Below are 22,209 nucleotides of genomic sequence, written 5' to 3' on the forward strand. Positions count from 1 at the left end.
CAAAGATGAGGGATCAGTGGACGCGTATAAGGGAACTGAGGTGTGGCACTGGAGGGCAGGAACAGCGTGTGTAGTCACCCTATCCTTGTGCCTACACGCACCTAAATGAAGAATGTGTAAAGGGGACGTGCATATTATGAGGTGCAAAAAGCTCTGGGTCACCTTCCCATGCGGGGGTGCTCATACAGTATGGAGGAATGGAGACTATGGAGGAGTACAGAGTCACTACGGTAAGTCACTTTTTCTTTTCTTGCCAGCTCAGTGTTGTTCATACTCAGCTTTTTTACTGTCCCTAACATGTCAAACTATTTCTAATTCAATTCACTGCCCACAAAAGAACATCTTTGCTTTTGTGAAAGGAGCCTTTTAACAAAACAAAGGGTTAATTCAAGTAGGACGGTCCAGTGATTGATAAGATTTAAGGGTTCCAGCTGCCTCCTTTTTATTATTTCACTGCAGACATTGATAGTTTATCCCTGCTGCCGCAGAGGCAGTAGAAACTCAGGACGACATGTGAATCGGCTCGTGGTTTCGAGAGAACGGGAAGCAGTTCCAATTGTCATGGGCCTCTTCTAAAGGCGAGTATAAGGACATGCTTGGACTAAGCCCCAGGTCACCCTGGGCCTCAGGATGCCCTGCTCTCCATAACTACAACAGAAAAAATAGCCTAGTGAATGAAGAACTTCGAGACTACGGTTAGACCAATTCCCTAAGGATTGTGCTCATATTCGTCTTGTGATCCAGATATGCAAAATAAGGCCGTATTCGCTGGTGGTCATTCACTAAGCCTTATTGTTGCACAATTACATTTGCGTTAGTGAAAATGTGCATATTGAGGGTGCTGCAAATTGCGCCTTATTTACAGAACTATGAAAAAGGCCATTTGCAACGATTTACAACGCAACAAAAAAAACCCTGAGACTTTGGTGCACCAGATACATCTATATTGCCTATTGGGAATGGTTGTCTGGACACCCATGCAGCCTTGAATTAGTACCTAACTTCTATGTTTCTTTTCCATATGTAACATTATGTAAAGTGGTCTTGCATAGCGCTTCTTCCACCATTTTGGGGGTTTCTTGACACCATCTAGAAAACGTAAAGACTAGAGATGAAACGTTATTATTATTTTTGTTTGGAAAGAAAACGAAAAAAGACCAATTGTAATATGTTACTCATTTCATTGGCATAATCTGTAGAAAACTGTAATATATAATTGCAATGTTAAATGTTTTTGCCCGTCTATAGACTAATTATTGTTATATAGCAAAAGTGTTAGAAGCAAATATTATGTGATTTCTGTGAACTTCCATTGCTTGCGGTAGGAGATGTCAGTGTGCTGCCCTCTTTGTAGCACATTTGTCATTCAAGTGATCAGGTGTTCAGACATAGTTAAAATCTAAAAGTGCAAATCTCCTTATGACAACTGACAAACATATATCTTTTTTTTCCTACTTAGGTCAGCCGCCACTTATCTAAACTATTTGACAGCATGTCCAATTTGGAGTTCAAAATGGATGCAAATAAGAAGCCTATAAAAGTTGCTCTAGGAATGTATAGTAAAGAAAATGAATATGTAATTTTTGATGCAGAGTGTGACTGTTCAGGACAGGTTAGTAATTTAAATCAATGATGATTTGTACCCAGCTCAACACGAATAACTGAATGGAGGTGGCTCGCTAAGAGTTGTGAATCTGTGCAGAATGGATCCTGCGCACATACCCACTCAATATCCAGGTCACTTCATTCACAACCGAGAGTTGCACGTTGAGGGAGATGCCAGGTGGCCCAACTTCGCACCACCCATCTCCAGTGGCCGTTTTTGATGTTGGGTGATCTGGGATCCTGAGCAGGCAGCTATATTGTAAATGATTGAAGGTCAGGTGTGGGGTATATTTTTCTTTAGTGGTGTGCTAATGTTTCCCCTGAATTAGTGTGAGCAACGGATTGTAGCAAGGGTGCCAGTAGCAAATGTAGGGATCGGGGAAGGAGGCCCACATAATTATTTTTAATTAATATGCATTTTACAGTACCATTGTTTAGAGAAACTGGTTATGGCAAGGGTGTATAGTACATGGCTAAAGTGTTGGTCTCGGACACTTCACACGGATGGCATAGCTGACATAGCCTTTCATCCTTTCTAGATAGGTAAATCAAGTACCATACATATGGGGTAATAATTACAGCTGTATATTGTACAACACTTCCATTCTGGTTGTGCCCATATGTATGCATTGCCACAGAAAAATACTTTCATGGCAATGCCCACAATATATACCAATATGACACTGTAAAGGTGCATGTTCTAATCCACAATCTATGACCACATGTGACCCTAAAACACTTGCCTTTGTTGACTGTTCCCAAATGCATACCAGTATTCCCCTGTAAAAATGTTTATTTTAGTGCCCAAAATATATGTCAGCATACCACTATAAAGTATATTTATAATGGCGTTGCCTGTAATATCTAGCAGCATGTCCATGTGGAAAACTTGCTCATGCTGGCTGTGCCCAAATATAAGCCAGAATTGCAACTGAAAGACACTTTCATAATATGGCTCACAATACGTAAGAATGCCACTGTAATGTACATGTTCATAATGTGTCTGTTCATACTACATGACAGCCTGGCCCTGGAAAATACTGGCTCATGTACTTTCACGTTGGCACCTACAGTATATGTAAGCATGGCACTTTAAAGTACATGGTCATGATTCCTGGCTCTATGATGTATTCCAGCATGGCCGTGTAAAATACTTATTTATGTCCGATGTGCCCGAATGTAACCAATATTGCAACTGTAACACCTTGATAATTGTGCTCACAAAATGTACCAGCATGCCAAAGAAAAAAGAACATTCATGCTGCTGATTCAGTACCCACAGCACCTTTCGTCTTTCCCCACCCTGCCAAACTCTCACACAAACACATAAACGCGTCGCAATTGTGCAGTCTATTACTCAGTCACTCGTACACACAGACTTACTGAAGCCAACTTGTTCAAATTCTTGCATACGCACACATATTGCAGAGTTCCTTGCCCCGGTAACTCAGCTTCTAAAGTCGAGGAATGTGAGGACTTTCGTGTCCAAATGCTAAAAATATTTGCGCAGGCGGCTTCTCCTATCCCCTTCTAGAGAGCCAGGAATCCTCAGGCATATCTATACCTATGCCCCTCAACAAGGCTAAGACGGTTTATTATTCTTTTCCGTATGGAGCAACTTCCGACCATGTGTAATGTGGGACCTAGGGAAAAGATCTCAATGGTTGGACGAATATGTCGTATATGTAATCTACCTGAAAGTCTGGAGACAGCCAAGCATCTACTAACTGAATGCACCATAATGAGACCCACAATTGTCAAGTATCTAGGAGAATTTGCCCATAATCTGGAATTCATACCGGAAAATCAATTTTGGCTATACTGTACTAATACAGCGAATATGCATCTTTTTATTGCATTATATAATGTATGGCTTCAGATTGAAAATGTGATGGATATTCGGATTTAAATGACTGAAATGATTTAAAATGTATTTTATTATGGAGTTCCCTTTCTATTTTGTACATAATTGATATTTTTTTTTATTCTACTCTTATATTTATATAATTGTATAAACTGTATTTTATTTTTTGTATTCTGTATATGATTATGTAAAAGTAATATGTGTAAAGTTTGAATTTTTTTTTCAATCTATATCACATTAAAGTATTTAGTAATTTAGAGAGCCAAAGAAGGCCCATGACCCTGTTGCTCCATTGAGCCCAGGCTCAAAACCTTTGCTCCCTCAAGAAGGCCTCAACCTTCTACTACCTTGATGGGAAGTGGGTCGAGTACCTCGAAGTCAACATCGTCAAAGCCATCAACGGAACCTTTGAAGCTTTATAAACCTCTACCAAGAAAATACTTTTTAAAGTGTATGCCCTCAATTTATGAGAAGGAAGAGGATTCTGAATTGGACACCGGGACACCAAATGTTCCTGAAACCATTATTTCGGAGGAGTCCAAGATGCAACATCTAGTTGACTTATTGAGGGATGCAAGTCGCCTTTGCGCCTCTCTTTGGGTGGAATTCACCAGCTCAGAGCCCTCAGCTCCTGCAGATGCTTATTACACGACACTCATGAGAAGGGTAACAGAATATCTGGGGTGGGGAAGGCCTGCTGCAGTTTATGAGCCGGATGCAGGATGACATCACTGGTATTAAAGACCATATTCTTCCCTTTCTTGCTGCTCTAAGGAGAAGGGTGGAGGCCAACTGGAAAGCTCCAGATCCTAATCCCATGGTTTGTAAGTTTCTCCAGCATTGGATCTTTCATTGATTCACATGCTATGAACGATTCCCCATCATTAGGCTGGGAATCCTACTGTAACTTCTTACAATAGTAAATAAAAAAAACTGTAGGTGTTTATTTTGTATCTCATTGCCCTCCTTTTGGGTGCTTTTGGTCCCCACCAATTAGACGTCGAGTATGTAGCTTCTCCCCACCATCCTTCCTTCAGATTCTAACCGCATGCTCATGCTGGAAGGAGTTCTCGTGTGTTTTTCCAGAGGGAAATCTTCACATCTTTTCAAAATCATCAAACTCTATCTTCAGGCGCTTACATTTTTTCTGTCAGATAAGTAAAAAGGAGGGACAGTGAATATGGAGTGATGGAAGTCCCTTTTTAGAGCCTGCTCTAACTTTGGCCTAAAACACATTTTTGAGGGAGACAGGCTTGAAGAATGTATTTATTGCGTTCACCCACTCCACTCTGCTGAAGAGTGTGAACTATGTAAAATCTTCAGCTCTAAAACACTGAAAGACAGAAAGAGTCACCTGGTATGCTGGCTGAATGAAGACCAACACCCCCCTTCAGAGGCAGAGTCCTCAAGGAGCCTGGTGGTCAAAAAGGGCAAAATCTGAAGAAAGGCCAGCCTAAATTAGTGATAAAACGAATCACTGTTAATGGCCAGACCTGACAGCCAACGTCGTTGTCGATGACTCCGAAAGGGGAAGGACGTCCGAACAACCGACAATGACGAAACACGCCAAAAAAGGGTCTCCCCGTTGACGAGCTCGACGACAGAAAGGCAATCATCAAAGAAACACTCATCAACGAACCAACACTTGTCGACAGACAAGACCCACTCGTCTACGGACAAGAAACACTCATCGATGCACATGACCTGCTCATCGACGGACAAGAACCGCTCTTCGACAGACAAGAACCGCTCGTTGATGGACAGAGACCACTCGTTGATGGAAAAACACCATCTGCCAGCGGTGGACAAGAAACAACTGCCTATAGGGAAATTAGTACCAGAGATGGCAAAATCTCTACCGTGAAACAAGAAAAGCACAGGCAGGAGCCTGCAAATGCTGAATCCATACAACTGCTACAGGCAGAGTTGGACCAATCAGGGGTGCAAGAAACAATCCAGCACCATCCAATCACTGCGCCAGTCTCGCCAATCACGTATTCATAGGTCATGCCCGCGGACATCCTGCAGTACAAAGTGGATTCCGAGTTTGAAACTCAACACGATGCATCGCCAGTGGTCTCTGACTCTGACAAGTTGACAACCATGGGCAGGCTCTTGCAACCACCTCTGCCATTAAGAACACCACGTCTCCTGCAGCGTCCACAACCACAAGAACCCCTGTTAAATCTGCAATTCCTTCTCTCACTGCAGGTTCTGTCCATACTCCAGAATTTACTCATTCAACTGGACATTAGACTTCCGGCTGGACTACAGCACCACAAAGATGCACAGGAACGGCAGGGGGTCCACTCATAGATCCATTTGTATTTGCAAAACTCAGACACCAGCCAGAAATGGCTGTCTCTCCCCTGTGAAAAGTGGACAAGAAACAAAAAACACAAAGAGAGATCGCTCTCCCCGTACCATCGCAGCCGTAAAAGGTGAGCAGCATCCAGGGGTACAGGCTCTAATACAGCAGAAATACAGTGCACCAAACAAGAGGAAGGGGAGCTTATTGATACGGGCACAGATCAAGGCCCACAATATACTACATCACCACTACATCACCACCACAGGATGATGACCAGTGGGACACAGATGAGGATCAGTTGGATTACCAGCTGGAGGAAACCCCAAAACCATCACCACCAGATGGGATTGGGGCCTTCCACTCGCTCATTACAAAAGCTTTCCAGTAGTTTGGCCTCATCCCCTTGGAGGGGATGAGGCCAAACATAATGTTTTTTGTCCGATTATATGAATAAAAGAAGACCATCAGTGGTGTCAGTTTCAATCCTCGATCATGTGTGGGAGGTGGTGCTCGGTACCATGAGACACCCTTTTACAGACCCAGCGTTTAAAGGCAGGCACCATAAACCACTCACAAGTGTCTCACGCAGCCTTCCCCAGAGTTGATTGACTCAGCGGCAGCCATCAGGAATTCGCACACTCAGACACATAAATGTACTGTGCCACCAGAAACAGAAAGCCGGAAGATGGATGCTCCGGGAAAGAAAGTACTTACAGTGGGGGCCACCACAGTAAAAGTGGCCAACGCGCTAGCCATCATGACCAGGTATGACTGCACAATGTGGCATAGATTGGTGCCCATTCTGGAGCACATACCAGGACAGAAACATGCCGAAGCAATCGCCATCTTGAAGGAAGGGTGGAAGCTGCGAACCATAGTAGTGACCTAGCCAAGACTGGTTTTAAACAAATTACCAACAGGGTAGTTCTCAGAAGGCAAGGATGGCTCCACTGAACCAATTTTAGGCCTGATTGTACAGCAGAAGGTGCTGGACATGCCTTTTGAGTTTTATAGTCTGTTTGGGCCCAAAATCGATGAGGCACTGAAACGATTAAAACTGACACAGACACAGTCTGCTCTCTCACCACCCTACAAACAAAACATAGTTTTCGTACATTTCAGGGAAAGAATTGTGTTTGTCTCCTCTGCGCCCGTCGCTATTCCGAACAAGACTAGCAATGGGGACAGTTTCCAAGAAATACCGTCTATGGCTTGTATCCAGCCCAGGACCTCCTTCTAAAACATCTACACCCTTGCACAACTCCACCACTGGTGCCAATAGTCACTTGTCTCCCCACACCCACTCCAACAATGCGGTGCTATACCCAGAAACTTCTTTGATGGCCGTTGTGGAGTCAGGTGCCATTTCATCAATAACCTCCTGTATTGTATGGCTATAGATGTGTTCCTTACTGCCCTATATATTACTGCCCATGTGTCTGGGGGATTTTGCAGCTCTGATTCTGCATCCCACTTGGTCTGAGTGATGGGTTGTGCAAGATGGCCCCTGGTAAGCAATGCACTATATAATTGAACTATCACCCCTCTTGAACCCTGGCATTCACTCAAGATATGCTCAAATGCTGTGAGTGGAGTCCCCCCAGCGTGGATCTCGCAGTACACTCCTCAACTGCCGATAGTGTAGTGGTGTTATCGTGGTACCGTGCTGTGCTCCCTCTAACTACCTTCCTTCCACATCTGGCTTGCCCTCACCAAACCTTCCTCATATTGGGGCTGAAAGCGACTTATGTCTATTTAGTGATCTCTAATAGTGGGAGCCTATATGCAACTGAGGGGAGATGGCCAGGATATCACTCCCTTCATGATTTGTGTGGGCTGCCAAAGACACCACAATACTGCTAAAACTGGGTGCTCCAGAATGGCATAGTCCGATATGGGACCCAGAGCCATTCGCCCAGGGTACTGGCGTAAAGTGCTTGTTTTCCAGACCTACCCATTGTTTCTCAGTGTTTTACCACAAGTGATCAGCTAAGATGTGAAAATTGGGAAGCCCTATAATATTCAAAGAAATCAGGGTATCCCATACCCCCCTTGTCTTTTGGTGTAATCAAGGTCGCATATGATTCCTGGGGCTTCAGGTCCACCCACAAGAACGCCTTGTAAAACACTAGCGATTAATCCTGAGGATGTAATTGGCCCCGGGATGTCGTCATCGAGCCTGTGTACCGGAGAGGACACGCAAAATTACTGTATTGTTTTAGCCCGTTTCCAGTTACATATGGTATCAGCCCTGAGGTGTCTTACCTCTACGGTGCTGTCTTGTGGTTTCTCCACATCTGATGTGTCAAAGAAGGCACCAGAACATTGCTTTTCCTTGCCCCTCCCACTGCTTTTGATCAGCTTGCCTGTGCAATCAGTATTCAATATTAATTGGCACTGTCTCAAAACCCTTACCGGTCGATCCATTTCCCTACTTGAGTCTAAATTCTTACCGGCTCGAAAGTTATCCACCACATATCATCAGAAGATCACAGAAAAAAGCATGTAACATCAGTAGGCAGAGCTGCCTTACAAAACATCTCAGACAACAGGCAGAGAAGATAACATATGTGATATTCTCTCCCTTCAGCCACCACCTGAGAAGTACCATTTTAAAAAGTCGGGGCATTTTACACACTGAGGATTTCACCATTAACAAACCTCATTTCATCTTCAAGAGACCACCCAACCTAAAAGATAAACTAGTGCACACGTATGAGAAACCAAAAGTTAAACAAATCTCACAATCAACCCTGGCACTTACCACCGGTCATAGGTCATTTTAAATGTGGCAAATGTTCCGTTTGCACCTTGACAAAAGATATGAAAGAAATCGACTTAAAAGGCAGAGTGGGTCATTAGGACCCAGGCGGTAAGTACGCCAACTTTACCACCATGGTGTAAACTACGTTTACACCATGGTGGATGGCGGATTTACCGCCCCATTCCAAGGTGAGTGGGGCGGTAAATCCCCATTTCCCATTTTACCCTTCCCCATTCCCATTTTTGCCCCATAGGGCATAATGGGAGTGGGGAAGGCGCTAATTACGCCACCGTAAATGACGGTGGCGTAATTAGCACCAAGGCGGTTTAGCGCCATGGATTTTAACGGCTGCTAGAAGCAGCCGTTAAAATCGGAATCAGGCGTTAAGGGTTAACGACGGCGTTAATCCTTAACGCCTGAGTTGTAATGAGGCCCAGAATGCGCTAGTTTAAATTATTTACCAACTGCCTCACAAAATGGGCAATATATGAAATCAAATGCCCGTGCAGGCTTCTATATATAGGCAAAACAAAAAGTATCAAGAAACATTGGAATATTTAGCACAATGATTCAACCCTGTTAAAACTGTTCCCTACACCCCCCACAATGTGCTTTAAAAGGGGAAAGAACATCAGGGACAAACTGGTTAAAGCAGAAAGGATCCCTAAAGATAAACAATTATTCTTATCCACCAGAAAATTGGTTAACTTCCCTTGTCTAGCATGCACACACTGCAACAATGTTATAAAAGGGAATTTTGTAACTCACCCTAGGACGGGTAAAAAAATCAAACTAATAGATTATTCCGCCTGTATGTCGTCAGGAGTTATTTAAAATGCCCCTGTGCAAAGTGTATGTCGGACAAACCAAAAGATCAGTTAAATTAAGGTCAACTGAACATAAGTCTAACATAAGGTGCAACAATCAACATTTACCAGCGGCCAGACATTTTAACTCTCAAAGACATAGGCCATCATTACAAGTCAGGCGGTGGACCATGGTGCTATTAGCACCATGGTCCATGCCGGATTCCGCCATGGTGGATGGCGGAATTACCGCCCCATTCCAAGGTGAGTGGGGCGGTAATTCCCCATTCACCATTAGCCCTTCCCCATTCCAATTTTTGCCCCATAGGGCATAATGGGGATGGGGAAGGCGCTAATTACGGCACCGTAAATTATGGTGCCATAATTAGCACCAATGTCGCTTAGCGCCTTAGCGCAAAAAGCAGGCGTTAAAGTGTGAATCAGGCGTTAAGGGTTAACGGCGCCGACGTCGCTGTTAAACCCTTAACGCCTGACTTGTAATGAGGGCCATACAGTTGCACAATTGAAGTTCCAGATTCTTGAAGTGGTTAAGCGTCCTCAAAAAGGGGGTGACTGTCAAGACCTTCTTACTACAAAGGGAAGCTTATTGGATTGATACAATGGACTCTTTACACCCATGGGGTCTAAACAAAGACTTTTCATTAAACTGTTATTTGTAATTGTATCTATCTGTCAAAATGTATTTTAAAATCATCACATGTGGTCCGTCAGGATTACCTATAGTTCTGTGTTAACAACTTAAGGGCTACTGAGGTGAATGCCATCTGGAGAGATGAACTATATCCAAATGTGTAACTCCGGAGCAAGATTATCATCCCACATACTCTCCGTGTTTCCTTTCGAAATGGTTATAAAATGATGCCGCCTGGATTTCCTTGTGCAATTCTAGTGAATTATCTCTCTAATAACATTGTTTCTCCACTCTGAATAGTTGGACTATTCCACATAATGATTTTGAATACTTATGATTATGTTGACAATGAGACGAAAATCTCATTTGTTTTTTCGCTTTATGTTATGAACTATTGCACCGAATATTGTATATGATGACTCACTGATTTGATGTGAATCTCTACATATGCTACTGGATCTAATTTGAGTTAACATGCTGATTTTGGCAATTGGCGAATTTATATATATTTTTTTATTTTTTACCTTTGATCAATTTTTCAAGAGTTCCTAAATAACCCCCATTTCAGCATACAAATATATCACAGACTTGTCTGTGCTTCCTTGCAATTTCATTAGATTCAGTTATTTCTTACATGACTGGTTTGTATTATAGCTCTTCTTTCTGGGCTTACTCGCAATACGATTAAATTACACCGCTCTTCTACAACCTCATTTTCCTGCACGTGTTCTCCATTTATTCCACCAATATGGTGGATACTGTGCATTGACACTCTTAGTCCTTTTTTTATTATTAATACCCCGGCACTATAAAACTGTATACAAAATGGCGCCGGATGTCTCCTTGGCCAACAGCACGGATGTGAACATTCAACACTGATATCCCACTTCACACTCGTCTGAGCCAAAGGTACGTCTCTGCTTGGAATCTGATGTATCTGCCTAGGGATCCTCTACACCCACCTTTACTTTATGTATCTATTCTAGATCTTTTGGATTCAGATCTACCATTACAGCACGCCAGATATAGTTACAGCTCATATTCCCATGGGGACGTCGCTCTTCACACGTTGAACGTAGAGCGCTCTGCGTTTTATTTTTTGATATGTAAGTACTTTCTCACCTCTCTTATTTTTTTAAATTTTTCTCATGACACTATTGCTCATTAGTGATTCATTACTTCAATATCTTCTAGATGGGATTGAAGTTACTATTCAACTGTGACTCCGTGAATGCTCACGTAGATGCATATTTATGTATCTGGAATTCTTCACGGCTTGTACGCCGCATATTTGTCTTCAGATATTAATTAGGTTGGTTTGAACATAGAGTTATGGATTTAACAAATCCACTATTCGCTAGTCTAGAGTTCTAACTGGTTTATATTTACTTCCTCAGCCTGGAGCTGGCACATGGAACCATTTATGTGACCATTTTTGGATCTATTATTCTTTTACCTGGTACGTAATTGTTCTATCTAGATATTCTACTTTATGTGTGCGCAGACCACGACTTCTATTTCGTAGTATCTATGGTAATTATGGATATTTCCTATCATTACATTTTTTGTTCCTCCTTCTTTTCTTTAAATTGAAACTAGGTATATTTGAGATTGAGACTACGGTTCTCATATAGTAGCACCAATTGTGGCAATATCAATCCCTTTCTCCTAGTGCTTCTTTTTATTCATGATTCATTAATTTTATTTCATATGAACACACAGGTCCTTAACCTGCTCAGGCACCGATTTACCAACACCATGGGGTAACAAATATTTTTTGTTACTACCACATTATTTTATGTTAATATTGGGCTGTTGCCTTTAACCTTGATTCAGTATAATACTTGAAATTCAGCAGATGAGTCATCATTATATTAAGGAGAAACTGCCAAGTTGCATTACTGCATATACTATTTTGAGTACATTATTATATACTATTGTTTTTCCCTTTTCTTTCTAAGAGTCCTTGTTGGCCATTTGAAGAAGCGGAAACTTACCTCGAAACGCGTCGCCGAAACTTAATGGACTCCATTTTCATTTTACCATTCTTTTATGTACACTATGATGCTAAATTGTCTTCTTTTTTGTAAAGTAACACTCTTTTTGTTGATATTGAATTATATACTTGATTTATAAAAACAATCCTTTCGCAAGATCTTGTTCTTTACCTATACATAATTGAATGTATTAATATGAGTACACTTTTTTACTAACTTTAGTAGTGGACTTTTATCCAAACATCTGAAAGTATGCAGGGGACGGGAGGATTCCTTGGTTGAATCTTCTTTTTCTTGTTTAAACAAAAAGAACCATTGTCCAGAGAATTTGTGAGCACCACTCAGGTGTGAAAAAAGTGGGTGGGCAAACCATTAGTGGCACACTTTAAAGAGGCTAAACATATCCACATGGATATTTTCTGGTTTATAATCCAAACAATCAGACAACACTTCCGTGGGGGTGACAGAGATCTTTCCTTAGAAAATTAGAGCAAAAGTTGATTTTTAATTTGGACACTGTGAAGAATGGCTTAAATAATGCCATTGAGTAGAATCTATTCATCCATTAATTTCAATGTGGTGCCAGGTCGGCTCAAGGAACTTTGTTCCAGTGATGGGACACATACAATCCAATCTAGAAATATAACTGAGTTGCACTGTTCCATATACACAACCAGACTAATATTACATGATTTCCTCTCATCAAAAATTGGCATGAAACAACTACAGCCACAACAATAACAGACTAGATGTGCCCGTCAGTCAGCGACCCGCAACAGCCCAAGCAACACAGAGTCCAAATTATCAAATGTACTCCCCACATAGATTGTGTACTGTTGAGCCGTAAATTTCTCATAACCAAGGAAATTCATATTTCAGCACATATTAATAAATGCGCACACATGATATGTAGAAGCAATATGCTAACACATAAGAAACGATTCACCTAAAATGGCGCCCACCAATGCTTGTCTCAACTGGAAGCATCGGTCAAGTAGCTGCACCAACAAGAGAACAACTACATTACCCATCAGCGCCATGCACTTCGGTGTTATTGTTCGGAAGACGGCGCTGCAAGCTTTACAGAGAACGTCTTTTCTGAGAGATACCCAAAGAAACACAATTAAATGTAAGTTGGAATTTATGGGGAATGATAGATTAAACAAATCGCTAAAATGTGACATAGGAGTGCACTGACAGTCACCCTTTCTTCTTTTTAGCGCATGTTCGCTGGTTGAATTCAATGTGAAGTGCCTCCTACCATGGTGCACTAAACACACGCTGGTTTTGCCAGTCGTAAGGAAAAGGATATTTAACATCCAGAAACAGGATTAATCCATAGAAAGCAACACACAAGGAATAAGGTAATGCAATTCCTCTTTGTCAATAAGAATTATGTATAACATAAAAATCAAAGAGATAATTAGTTTGTCCTTCCACTTTAGATCTTTAGTAATGCAGATAATTTGATTACATCATTGGATGATGCTTTTGAAAATTCAGCTCTATGCACATCAAAAAAATTGAAGGTTGGTGACATAGGGTGCAGCTCAGATTGTAAAACATCCATAATAAAGGTCAGTTTTTTAAAAACACTTTTTTCGTTCATTTTTTATGTAGTGTCCCCGGTGTATGACAACACGAGATGGGAGAAGTCTGCAGCAATTCCATTTTCTAACACTATCTCGTGTCCTGAAGACAGATTCAAGGGTGCATGGAAAAAGCAATAGATCTAGCCATATGTGTTTGCCTTTGTTTATCCAGAAACACAACGCTGTGTTGACGCCTATTAGAGAGTGCTAATTGCTGATTGTTATTACCAATAGTCCTCTCACGTGTTCTACTAACATCACCTGTAACAGAACGGTTCTTTAGTAATAGAGACAGGTCATACCACGATTTGCTTTCGCAGTGGTTTGTATATTTTGGGTTGGATACCATGTAAAAATTTTATATATATGTTTATTTTTAGTGTTTTAACTCTGCTTTATGAACAAAATGCGTCAAAAGTGCTACTGGTCCTCCGACACTACTCAGTAAAGCTTAGTAGATCCATACTGAACTGGCTCCCGGTCCTTTGTGTGTAAGAGTGGGGTAGCTTTTGTGGAACTTGTTGTATGTTCACATTATTATTTGTGGCACTTTACTAAATTGACACAGAGTTGAGTGCCAAATTCTGGATCTACATAGACATTGTGTAAATATTAGATCCAGATACTATTAAGTCCATGCGCACAGATTTCCAGGTTCTGCCCATTTACATTTATAGGACAGTGTTCCCTTTTTGAACTTTTATGGGAGATGTTTTGATTCCCTGAAATAAAGACCTTTCTGACTATTGTGTTACAGTTAAGTTTACCTATTCATTGTAACAAGTAAATTATCTGGAGGCCCATTAGTTTTATTCTGATTGTATACTTTGAAGATTCCCTTGATTTGTATTCTGCTTGTATTGATAAATTGCTAACTGGTTATAATAAACCAAACGCAAATGAAATAAAAAATAATTTATTTTTAATTTCATTTTAATTTAAAGTGTGGACAGTTATTGCAACTTTTCACACTTATAATCAAAACAGTCAACAATAATATACAAAAAAAAATCACATCTCATACTTCAACATTCACCTTGATTCTCTCGATAGGGCTACTGCTCTATTCTGCAACCTTTGTGACACGCTTTCCCTTTCTATCCTTCTTTCTGGCCCAACTCACTCGGCCCGTCACACCCTTGATGCTCATCCTTACAGACAATCCTCACTCTAACCCTCTCATTACCCCTCTCTCCTGGTCCGACCACTCTCTCCTCTCTTCGCACCTTGCCCTTCCCTGTCCCCTGACACCTCCAGCAGCACTGCCAGTCTCCTTCTCAGTTATTCGACCGATGAAGCGTGAGTCAGTTGCTGCATTTGCATTTGCCTCTCCCTTCATCCCTCCTCCTGCCCCCTCATTGGACTCTCTCTCTGACTCTGTTCTTGACAACCTCCACCTCTCTATCTCCAACACCCTAGACATCATCTCCCCTGTAATGAGGATCCGCATGAAGCCTGCCTCCAAATGCAACTCTTGCTATGACTCTGACTTAGCTGCTTTGAAATGCAAGTGCAAAGTTGCAGAGCGGAATTGGCTGGCATCAAGCTCATCCTCTGACAAACTAGCCAGCCGCCTACTTCAAATGCAATACTGCCTCTCCATCTGCTCAATGAAGAGGGCTCATGTCCAAGCCTGTATCTCTGGATCCACCAACAACACGGCTAAACTCTTTAAAATCTGCGAAGAACTTGCCAATCCTAACGCAGTCTCCTCTACCCATCCCAAACCTTCTGCTCTGCACTGGCCACCAACTTCGCCTCCAAAACTCTGGACCTCCTGTCCACTATGTCTTCTGCGCCCCCTCTGCACCCCCTCAACCCTTCTCTCGCCTCCCTTGCCCCTTCTCTCCATACTCTCCTCTTTCTCTCCCATTGCGCCAGATGAGATCTCTAGAGTTGTCCAGTCTATGAAAGTCTTCTCTAAACACATCATGGATCTTGCCAAGAAGTTAAACTTAAAGCTCCTCCACCTTCTCAGGGGCATTCTACCTTTCCTCACCTTTCCTCAGAAGCACAACATCTCCAGAGACCTGATTCTCTCTAGGCTTGACTACTGCAACTGCCTCTTCCTCAAACTGCCTCTTTCCTCCCTTTGCCCCCTCCAACTAATCCAGACTGCAAGATTTATCCTTGGCCTCAAGCCCAGGGACTGCATCTCTCCTGCCCTAAAATCTCTCTACTAGCTGCCGGTGACCGAAAGGATCAAATTCAAGACCCTCTGCATCATCCACAAGGCCGTCTGGGGCCTGGGACTTCTTTACATCCAGCTTTCTCTCCCTAAATAACACCCGACCAGAGTAATTCGGTCCCCTGGCTCCAACACTCTGCAGGTCAAACGTTTCTCCTTTCCTGCGGCTGGCTCCTCCCTCTGGAATGGCTTTCCTTCCCCCACCCCTCTGACTTGAGCCATACCTTCTAAAGTTCCAGAAACTTCTCAAGACTTTCCTTTTCTCTTCTTCCTTCCATCTCCCACTCCCGTGCTAACTCTCCCTCTACCGCCACGACTGGGGACTGGTCCCTTCAGAGGCATACAGGGGCCAGTCCAAGCCCTACCAGTCCCCCTGCATCCTTTTCCAGCACTTGCCCTCGGGCACCCTTTCCCGAACTAGCCCATCTTGGTCCAACCTGCCCACCGCATCCATCCTCCCTTTCCCTCTTTTCACCTGGCACTTACCTTCTTGGCCCCCCAGCACTTCCCTGCCCCCCACTCATGCAATTCTCCCTCTGCCCCCTCACCCCCGGCACGTACCACCATTTCAAGCACTTGCACAGTAAGATTGTCACCAGGCCAATATTACCGTTTTTGTTGAAATTTCCTTATGCCCTCCCTCCAACTTGTCTTGGGGCGACTGGAAACACTTGTGTATAGGCGCCATACACATGTACAATAAATAAATGAATAAAATCCCAAACACAATAAACATACATAAATATTTACCATAACAGTCCATTAACATCGAAAACAAAAATACCTAATATACATTTCAATCCTAAAGCCATGTTGCACAGATATTATACCCGATACCCTGAGTTGTCCCCTAAATCATTAATTCCACTCCTCATCCAGGCATATATCTGTGTATAATAATCCTGCTGGTGCAGAAGTGGGGGGAGGGAGTTGGGGGGTGGAAGAGCCAATGAGGAGACAGAGGGTAAGTGTATGGAAGGGTTAGGTAAAGATGGTAGCAAGGCAAGCCTAGCCTCCACGATCAACCATACTCGCCAGTGCCATTCGCAAACTACACACAAACGTGTTGCGTAGCCAAAGATTTTGCTTTCAATCTCTGCCCCATCCTCCAAATAGGGCCCGCATCATACCATATAATTGCTCACTAAAGAGGGGCAAGATGTCAATACATGCCTTGTGGTTTACAGTGCATTAGTATGGCGCATAATCTACACATACGTTGTTCCGTAGGCATGCCCATCCAAGTTCCCCCAGTTGCCAGAACATTCAGATTGTTAAACCCGATTGACATGAATATCCTTCCCAACTTAAGAGAGGGAAATTGGTAGATTTACTTTTGTGCTCTCATGTAGGGAAAGAACATCCTAGCAAAAGAGCTCAGCGATTTCAACTTCCCTACACGAGCATGATTATTGGCCAAATCCCATTGCATTGCACATTTCTTCAAATATTTTAATAACAAACCCAAGCATTCCTCCCAATTACGAATTCACAGTTTCCTCAAAGAAACGATGATTAACCTCTCTAAATTCCCTTAGTCCTGGTGACTTATCCTCTACCATTACTTTTCTGAGCCTCACCAAAAAAGGTTTTTCCTCCTCCTTCATGATTTTGATAAAAAAAAGTTACCCCTACCAAACCTAATGCAATCCACTAATGAAGTAAGCCCCAGCTCAATTCTAATGACTCCTATAGGGGTCCTGTTAGTAAGTCCCAAGATCTTCCTCCACATGCATCAAGATTGGAAAAGGAGGTCTCAAGGCCTTATGGTGGGCCTGTTACCAACTTTTGTTTATACATTTAGATCATACCAATATTATTCTATCACAGGGCTTACCATTATTACCATAATATTTCACAAATGCACGCTCTAAAATGGGGAGAAATTGAGAAGTGAGCATGGATACCCTGTGTACCAAGCTATCCGGCGAAGGATACAAGAAATCTTTGGCCCTTTGAGTGGACATATTTTGAATGGATTGTGTCCTCTCACGTATTCCTTATCTTTGATAAATCCACTTCCAGCTTGCTGGCCTCGGAAAAAATGTTTCACAGTAGAGGGCGCTGGGCGTCGACGTCCCACGAGTCAGTGTCCCTCGAAGGCCTCTGTATCGGCGCCGACGTCACCATAGGTACAAATAGTCTAGCGCAGCGTCCGTTGCTCAGTTCCGTTTTTCTGTGTTTCGTAAGCCTCAGAGACGCAACGCTTGGTTCTTCTACTCTTCAAAAATCTTCGAAATCTTCGTAAATCTTGATATATACGATGGCTTCTTTGTCCGAACGATCGACGACTCGATCTGGCGTAAAAAAATGTTGAGATTGTGGTAAAAAGATGTCACTAACAGATCCTCAGAGGATCTGTTTGTGGTGCTTGGGATCAGAACACCAGTGTTTGGAATGTGAGGACTGCATGTCTATGACGGTGAAAGCCTTGAAAGAGCGTAAGGGGAAGTTAGAAAGAGGTAAGGCAGTTAAATCTTCTACCCCTTCAAAATTGTCCTCTGCTGAGTCGAGGCATTCATCTCCTCACCATCGAAAGAAACATTCCCAATCGAGATCTCGAAGCGGTTCCCATCACTCTTCAAGATCGAGACACTCGAAGAAGATGCGTCATAGATCTGCCTCTTCTTCATCCTCAAATTCCCCAGAAAGGGTCACCTACCCAACTAAACACAGCTCTTCAGCTAAGTGGGAGGAATTTTGTAAAAAATGCAGCCTTGACCCCCTCGGAGATGTCTAGAGGTGATACCCCGGGTGAAAGACCCGAAAAACAATAACGCTGTGAGTCGTCAAACCCAGCTAGCAAAAACCCTGGAGAGCGTCATGAACCCTCGAGTAAAGACAAAAAATCATCTAGTAAAGCTGCGTCAACAACGCCATCGTCGAAGGTACATTCGACGCACAAATCTGTGTCACCGACCCCGTCATTGACGCCGTTGTCGACCCCAATGAAGGATACATCCTCGAGGCCTCAAACCTCAACTACGCCTTCCAGAACCAGAGGTTTCAAAGGGCCCGCCCAAGGCGTTGAGAGTGCCATCGACAATATCGATGACACCGAGTAGGATTCCGGTCCTCTCGAGTACACCAAGGCCCTTTTTGAGTTTTCTGACGCCATTTGCGGGTTTGTCGAGACCTCTAACGTCTACATCGACAACCACAACCTTTTCCCAAGCAGTATCCACTAATTTGGCTCCTTCTTCTCTGGAAATGGGTTTTACCCATTATCCAAGATCTGATTATTTCAGAGCTTTATCCTCTATATATTAGGAAGGGGAGAACTCTGACAATGAGAGACCTTTTTGGTTACAAAGAACAACAGTACCCATTCCAGAGGAACTAATTTCTGAGGAGAATAGATTGAAAAAGCTACAAGAATCTTTACAAGATGCCAGTGACATATATACCTCTCCAGGGGCAGAATTTGCTAGACCAGAACCTGGAGAACATGCAGAAATGCCTTACAAAGCCCTTATGGCTAGAATTATGCAATGTATGTGGTAGACAACACCTGCACCCTCTTTCCAGCAAGATGATCTTACTGACATCTCAGATAAAGGGCCTCAAGAAGACCCGATAGTCCCTTTTCATGCTGCATTGCAGAGAAAAATTGCTGAAAATTGGGAGACACCTGAGGTTATCCCTGCAGTAAATAGAAAGCTCTCTGCAAAGTACAGAGTATCCGCCTCAGACTCCACCACAGACTCTACCACAAGACAGAGACGACAAAAGATTTGATGCCATGTCTAATAAAGTCTTTTCAGCATGCAGTATGGCACTTAAGTTTATTAACGCCACCTGCACGCTAGCTAGATTCAGCCACACCCTTTGGGAGTGTGCTTCATCAGTGGCTGACTGTCTCTCAGATGGGGAGGAACGAGATGCATTCTTGAACATCATCAAGGATGGGAAGGATGCAATGTGTGAGTCCCTCCAAACAGGTATCGACTCTGCTGACAGCATCAGCAGAGCCATGGCGGCAAGTACCACAATCCGCAGATTTGCGTGGTTGCGAAAATCTGATCCTGATGTGCAAGCCAGGCCTCTGAATATGCCCTTTGACGGCACCTTTCTATTTGGCAAAGAGGCTGATGACAGCCTGGACAAATTGCAAACCTCAAAGGCGGCAGCAAAATCATTTGGGGCTGCAATCCGTCAAACACAAAATCGCCCCACAGGTATGTCCTGGAGGGGGAAGCCCTTTTGTTTTTACTCCACATTCGGAAAAGGCAAAGGGCAGCCAGCTCAAAGGGGTCAGAGATGATTCACCCGTGGCGGACGGGTCAAAGGTACCAAACCCACATCAGCAGGTGCTGCTTTACCCTCAGCATCTGCGTCAGCCGCTTCTAAACCCCTCTGAGCTCTCCGCACACAAGATACCAGTAGGAGACAGGTTAACTCAACATCTGACAGAATGGCAGGCTATTACATCAGATGCTTGGGCATTGGGGAAACAGTTGCCCATGGTTACTGCCTGCCTTTCCTACACATTCCTCAGAGTCATCCACCAGGGAACAACTCTTTGAAGCTTCCAGACCCGCTCCTTATGCAGGAGATCTCAGACCTGCTAGAGAAAGGTGCCATAGAACTGGTACCTGGAGCGGAGAGGAACAAGGGTTGATATGCCCCTTATTTTCTAATACCGAAGAAGGACGGAGGATTGAGACCCATTTTGGACTTGCGAGAATCAAACAAATTCCTCAGGAAAGACAAGTTCAAGATGGTAACCCTTGCTCAGATCCTTCAGGCCCTCCAGCTTCAGAACTGGTTGGTATCTCTAGACCTTCAGGATGCTTACTTTCATGTGCCAATCCAAAACAAGCATGGGAAGTACCTGAGGTTTGCCATTGGCAACTGTAATTTTCAATTTTGAGTTCTGCCATTTGGGCTGACCTCCGCCCCAAAGGTCTTCACCAAGCTAATGGCGGTTGTGGCTGCAAGTCTAAGGAGGGAAGGGATTCATGTCTACCCCTACCTGGACGACTGGTTGATCAGAGCAACGTCCCTGTAACAAGCTCAGATCCATCTAGATTATGTTTGCCACTTCCTCCACAAGCTGGGCGTCTCCCTCAACTTAAAGAAGTCACAGATGATACCATCACAGAGACTCCAGTTCATTGCAGCAGTCCTGGACACATCCCTGGGAAAAGCCTTGCCACCAGAAGTGAGAGCTCAAGATATTCTACAGATGGTCATCTAGTTTCAAAATGCCCTGCGTCTACCAGCCTTTGACTTTTTGAGGTTGCTCGGCCTCATGGCATCCTGCATTTTTCTAGTGCCAGAGGCTCGCCTGAGAATGAGATCTCTCCAGTGGGCGCTAAGGACTCAGTGGTCACAATACTCAGGAAAGTTGTCAGATCTCCTATTAATCCCGGACAGAGTGGCTCGAGACCTTCAGTGGTGGGCCTGCCGGGAGACCATCTTGAAAGGAGAGCAGTTTTGGCAACCATGGCCGGAGATAACAGTAGTCGCGGATGCTTCACTCACGGGGTGGGGAGCCCATGCCAAAGACTTGACCATCAGCGGTCGTTGGTCTCCATCGGAGTCCAGACTACACATCAACCTATTAGAGCTGAGAGCGATCAGACTAGCGCTGAAAGCTTTCCTGCCACCAGTACAGGGAAAGAATGTCCTGATAATGACGGACAACATAGTGGCCATGCATTACCTCAACAAAAGAGGAGGCATAGGGTCACTGCCACTGTGAAGAGAGGCGATGCAGCTCTGGTTCTGGGCAAATCAAGAAGGAATCCCTCTATCGGCCGTTTACCTAGCCAGAGAGAAGAACTCGACGGCGGATGCTCTGAGCAGGCAGAACACAGTCTTCCAAGAGTGGGAACTAGCTCAGGAAGTCCTTCAAGAGATCTTCACCCTTTGGGGAACCCCTCAAGTGATTCTGTTCGCCACCAGTATCAACCGGAAGTGCGATCAATATTCCTCAAGGGAATGTCCGTCAAGAGGAGCTTTAGGGGACGCGTTTGTGGTGGACTGGGAGTTTCCACTTCTGTACGCATTTCCTCCAGTCCCCGTCATTCCGCAAACGATCAGGAGGTTGAGGTGATTCCGGAAACCCATGATCCCAATTGCCCCGGACTAGGCCAGGAGAGTGTGGTACCTGGATCTTCTAGGCATGTCCATCTGCCCTCCGATTTGTCTTCCGCAAAGGGAGGATCTTCTCTCACAGAAGGGAGGTTGGGTTCTCCATCCGGATATCAGGACCCTTAACCTTCACGCCTGGTTTCTGAAAGGTTGAGATACAAGGATTTGGACCTCGCGGATGATGTAATAGAGGTGTTGCTTTCAGCCAGAAGGCCAGCAACAAAATCTTTATACCGCTGCCGTTGGAACAAATTTTGCAGCTGGTTTAGAGAAAAGAATATTGAACCCTTCTCATGTAGTACACCGATGGTGTTATCTTTTTTGCTATATT

At 43.6% G+C, this 22,209-nt stretch overlaps 1 protein-coding gene across 1 annotated transcript in view; it reads left to right on the forward strand.

Moving 5' to 3' along the window:
- The window catches only part of DNAH17 (dynein axonemal heavy chain 17), an 8,024,690-nt gene that overhangs the window by 3,483,626 nt on the left and 4,518,855 nt on the right, over positions 1 to 22,209 (forward strand). Inside the window, exon 30 of the mRNA XM_069655242.1 lies at positions 1,460 to 1,612. Within this exon, the coding sequence (XP_069511343.1) occupies positions 1,460 to 1,612 (153 nt within the window). The remainder of the gene's footprint in view (positions 1 to 1,459; positions 1,613 to 22,209) is intronic.

Source organism: Ambystoma mexicanum, chromosome 3q, assembly GCF_040938575.1.
Source record: "Ambystoma mexicanum isolate Mex_15411 chromosome 3q, UKY_AmexF1_1, whole genome shotgun sequence".
NCBI classification, from domain to species: domain Eukaryota; kingdom Metazoa; phylum Chordata; class Amphibia; order Caudata; family Ambystomatidae; genus Ambystoma; species Ambystoma mexicanum.